This window comes from Somniosus microcephalus, chromosome 4 (assembly GCF_052327205.1).
Source record: "Somniosus microcephalus isolate GS21.2 chromosome 4, FLI_Smic_1.0, whole genome shotgun sequence".
NCBI classification, from domain to species: domain Eukaryota; kingdom Metazoa; phylum Chordata; class Chondrichthyes; order Squaliformes; family Somniosidae; genus Somniosus; species Somniosus microcephalus.
In genome coordinates this window covers 34,962,193-34,967,133 of record NC_140990.1, presented here as the reverse complement: position 1 = coordinate 34,967,133, position 4,941 = coordinate 34,962,193, and the positions used below count along the sequence as shown (strand labels likewise).

The 4,941-nt window shown below is 53.0% G+C and overlaps 1 protein-coding gene across 1 annotated transcript; it reads right to left on the bottom strand.

Annotated features, from left to right (window-relative positions):
- Positions 1-223: 223 nt before the first annotated feature.
- On the bottom strand, positions 224-1,674 carry LOC147118608 (uncharacterized). Its single transcript, XM_085983720.1, has one exon. The coding sequence runs from the start codon at positions 1,481-1,483 to the stop codon at positions 725-727; it is 759 nt and encodes a 252-aa protein (XP_085839846.1). The 5' UTR covers positions 1,484-1,674; the 3' UTR covers positions 224-724.
- Positions 1,675-4,941: the final 3,267 nt, after the last annotated feature.

Genomic DNA, 4,941 nt, shown 5'->3' with positions numbered 1-4,941 from the left:
TTAGATACAGGAGGCGAGTGTGCAGTGGAGAGTCAGGGTCGGGCTAGGTGTCTGAGGGATGAAGGAGGCGAGTGTGCAGTGGAGAGTTAGGGTCGGGCTGGATCACTGAGGGATGAAGGAGGCGAGTGTGCAGTGGAGAGTCAGGGTTGGGCTAGGTCACTGAAGGATGAAGGAGACGAGTATGTTGTGCAGTGTCAGGGAAAAGGAAAATTGAAAACCAGGTTTGCAGGTATGATGCTCTATTCACACATCAAATGTGAGAGAGATGCTGTGGGACACACGTTAAGCCCAGTAAGCTGTAAGTGATTAACAGACTGTGTTTTGTGTTTAGTGATCCCGGGCATGTTACCGATACCATCCCTGGATACCAAGGCTAGGTGAGGCACTCTGGAAGGTATGGGGAGCTAGGACTTGTCCATGAGAGTAACCGAAGGTATGAGAACTGAAACAATCTAGAGTTACAAAGGAGAAAAGGCCCAAAAATGGAGCAGTCTGTAACAGGACATCAAATAGTCTCCTCTTATCTTGGAGAAATCAAATACTCAAAACATTGAGTGTTTGAAGCAAAGCTGATTTATTCAACAGATATCCAGAATATTAAACACCAGCCCAGTTATTGGGGTTATTAAGATCAGCAGAAATAAACCCCAACTGTCAGAATGAACTTGGTTCAGTCCTGGACATGATTAACAGCAGCAATAACAGCAGAATCCAACCTCTGCAGTCACTTGTGAACTCGCTGGTGTCTCAGCAGGTGGGATGAAAGGGAGAATCCCTTCCCACACACGGAGCAGGTGAACGGCCTCTCCCCAGTGTGAACTCGCTGGTGTGTCAGCAGGTAAGATGACTGAGTGAATCCCTTCCCACACTCAGAGCAGGTAAATGGCCTCTCCCCAGTGTGAATACGCTGGTGTCTCAGCAGGTTGCAGGTCTGAATGAATCCCTTCCCACACTCGGAGCAGGTGAACGGCCTCTCCCCGGTGTGAATGCATTGGTGATTAAGCAGATCCCTTTTGCTTTTAAAGCTCTGCTCACAGTAAGAACATTTAAATGGTCTCTTACCAGTGTGAACAAGGTGATGTGCAGTGAGGTGGGATGACTGAGTGAATCCTTTCCCACACACGGAGCAGGTGAACGGCTTCTCCCCGGTGTGAACAGACTGGTGTGTCCGCAAGTTGGATGAATTTGTGAATCCCTTCCCACACACGGAGCAGGTGAACGGTCTCTCTCCGGTGTGAGTGCGTTGGTGTTGCATCAGATGCTTTCTGCTTTTAAAGCGCTTCTCACAGTCAGAACATTTAAACGGTCTCTTATTAGAGTGAACAAGTTTGTGTGCAGTGAGGCTGGAGGAGTTAGTGAATCCCTTCCCACACATGGAGCAGGTGAACGGCCTCTCCCCGGTGTGACTGCGTCGATGCGTTTCCAGCTCAGATGGGTAATTGAATCCCTTCCCACAGTCCCCACATTTCCACGGTTTCTCCATGGTGCAAATGTCCTTGTGTCTCTCCAGGTTGGACGATCAGTTGAAGCCTCATCCACACATAGAACACGTGTACGGTTTCTCCCCGCTGTGAACAGTGTGATGTTTTTTCAGGCTGTGTAACTGGTTAAAGCTCTTTCCACAGTCAGTGCACTGGAACACTCTCACTCGTGTGTGTGTGTCTCGGTGCTTTTCCAGTCACACTGATGTTTGAAATCTTTTCCCACAGACAGAACAGACAAACATTTCTCCTTCCACATTCAGAGGCCGATGATATTCAGGTCCTGGTGAATCCAGTGACTCGCTCAGATCCTGACGTGATGTTTGGTTTCAGTTTCCCGTCTGTAAATCCTCCCCTTCTAATACCCTGTAAAAGGAGTTTACAAAATTCATCACTGTAAGTACAGGATAGAAATTCAGAACAGACAATTCTAGTTTCTATGGAACATTCTTTCCTCTCTTGTTCCCCCAAAGCTGTAAATCCCCGTCCCACACACTCTCCCTCCTCCCTGTGCTGAAATCCAAACCCATCGCACCATCTCCAACATTTTTTCCTCTGCACCCATTTTTCTTCCCCCTCTGAAGGTGCTGACTCTGGCTGGGTTCAGTTCTACACTCACTGGTTCCCCTCCCTCTCCTCCCCTGAAGGTGCTGACTCTGGCTGGGTTCAGTTCTACATTCACTGGTTCCTCTCCCTCTCCTCCCCTGAAGGTGCTGACTCTGGCTGGGTTCAGTTCCACTCTCACTGGTACCCCTCCCTCTCCTCCCCTGAAGGTGCTGACTCTGGCTGGGGTCAGTTCTACACTCACTGGTTCCCCTCCCTCTCCTCCCCTGAAGGTGCTGACTCTGGCTGGGTTCAGTTCTACACTCACTGGTTCCCCTCCCTCTCCTCCCCTGAAGGTGCTGACTCTGGCTGGGTTCAGTTCTACACTCACTGGTTCTCCTCCCCTGAAGGTGCTGACTCTGGCTGGGTTCAGTTCTACACTCATTGGTCCCCCTCCCTCTCCTCCCCTGAAGGTGCTGACTCTGGCTGGGTTCAGTTCAACACTCACTGGTTCCCCTCCCTCTCCTCCCCTGAAGGTGTTGACTCTGGCTGTGTTCAATTCTACACTCACTGGTTCCCCACCATCTCCTCCCCTGAAGGTGCTGACTCTGGCTGGGTTCAGTTCTACACTCACTGGTTCCTCCCTCTCCTCCCCTGAAGGTGCTGACCCTGTCTGGGTTCAGTTCTACACTCACTGGTTCTCCTTTCTCTCCTCCCCTGAAGGTGCTGACTCTGGCTGGGTTCAGTTCTACATTCACTGGTTCCTCTCCCTCTCCTCCCCTGAAGGTGCTGACTCTGGCCGGATTCAGTTCTACACTCACTGGTTCCCCTCCCTCTCCTTCCCTGAATATGCTGACTCTGGCTGGGTTCAGTTCTGCACTCACTGGTTCCCCTGAAGGTGCTGACTCTGGCTGGGTTCAGTTCTACACTCACTGGTTCCCCTCCCTCTCCTCCACTGAAGGTGATGACTCTCCGTGGGTTCAGTTCTACACTCACTGGTCCCCCTCCCTCTCCTACCCTGAAGGTGCTGACTCTGGCTGGGTTCAGTTCTACACTCACTGGTTCCTCTCTCTCCTCCCCTGAAGGCGCTGTCTCAGGCTGGGTTCTGTTCCACACTCACTGGTTCTCCTCCCTCTCCTCTGCTGAAGGTGCTGACTTTGGCTGCGTTCAGTTCTACACTCACTGATTCCCCTCCCTCTCCTCCCCGGAAGGTGCTGACTCTGGCTGGGTTCAGTTCTACACTCACTGGTTCCCCTCCCTCTCCTCCCCTGAAGGTGCTGACTCTGGCTGGGTTCAGTTCTACACTCACTGGTTCCCCTCCCTCTCCCCCCCCTGAAGGTGCTGACTCTGGCTGGGTTCAGTTCTATAGTCACTGGTTCCCCTCCCTCTCCTCCCCTGAAGGTGCTGACTCTGGCTGGGTTCAGTTCTACACTCATTGGTCCCCCTCCCTCTCCTCCCCTGAAGGTGCTGACTCTGGCTGGGTTCAGTTCAACACTCACTGGTTCCCCTCCCTCTCCTCCCCTGAAGGTGTTGACTCTGGCTGTGTTCAATTCTACACTCACTGGTTCCCCACCATCTCCTCCCCTGAAGGTGCTGACTCTGGCTGGGTTCAGTTCTACACTCACTGGTTCCTCCCTCTCCTCCCCTGAAGGTGCTGACCCTGTCTGGGTTCAGTTCTACACTCACTGGTTCTCCTTTCTCTCCTCCCCTGAAGGTGCTGACTCTGGCTGGGTTCAGTTCTACATTCACTGGTTCCTCTCCCTCTCCTCCCCTGAAGGTGCTGACTCTGGCCGGATTCAGTTCTACACTCACTGGTTCCCCTCCCTCTCCTTCCCTGAATATGCTGACTCTGGCTGGGTTCAGTTCTGCACTCACTGGTTCCCCTCCCTCTCCTCCCCTGAAGGTACTGACTCTGGCTGGGTTCAGTTTTACACTCACTGGTTTCCCTCCCTCTTCTCCCCTGAATGTGCTGACTCTGGCTGGGTTCAGTTCTACATTCACTGATTCCCCTCCCTCTCCTCCCCTGAAGGTACTGACTCTGGCTGGGTTCAGTTCTGCACTCACTGGTTCCCCTGAAGGTGCTGACTCTGGCTGGGTTCAGTTCTACACTCACTGGTTCCCCTCCCTCTCCTCCACTGAAGGTGATGACTCTCCGTGGGTTCAGTTCTACACTCACTGGTCCCCCTCCCTCTCCTACCCTGAAGGTGCTGACTCTGGCTGGGTTCAGTTCTACACTCACTGGTTCCTCTCTCTCCTCCCCTGAAGGCGCTGTCTCAGGCTGGGTTCTGTTCCACACTCACTGGTTCTCCTCCCTCTCCTCTGCTGAAGGTGCTGACTTTGGCTGCGTTCAGTTCTACACTCACTGATTCCCCTCCCTCTCCTCCCCGGAAGGTGCTGACTCTGGCTGGGTTCAGTTCTACACTCACTGGTTCCCCTCCCTCTCCTCCCCTGAAGGTGCTGACTCTGGCTGGGTTCAGTTCTACACTCACTGGTTCCCCTCCCTCTCCCCCCCCTGAAGGTGCTGACTCTGGCTGGGTTCAGTTCTATAGTCACTGGTTCCCCTCCCTCTCCTCCCCTGAAGGTGCTGACTCTGGCTGGGTTCAGTTCTACACTCACTGGTTCCCCTCTCCTCCCCTGAAGGTGCTGACTCTCCCTGCGTTCAGTTCTACACTCACTGGTTTCCCTCTCTCTCCCCCCCCCTGAAGGTGCTGACTCTGGCTGGGTTCAGTTCTACACTCACTGGCTCCCCACCTTATGAATTGCTTCGGGCACTTTGTTAAACACACACACAACAGAAGCACATTAATCTGATGGGAGATCACTGACACACGAGCAGCCAGCAGTGTGGAGCCTCCCGAGAAGTCCGGCTCCTTTACAGCCATTATTTGCAGGATCTGGGACACAGAAAAAAGTCTAA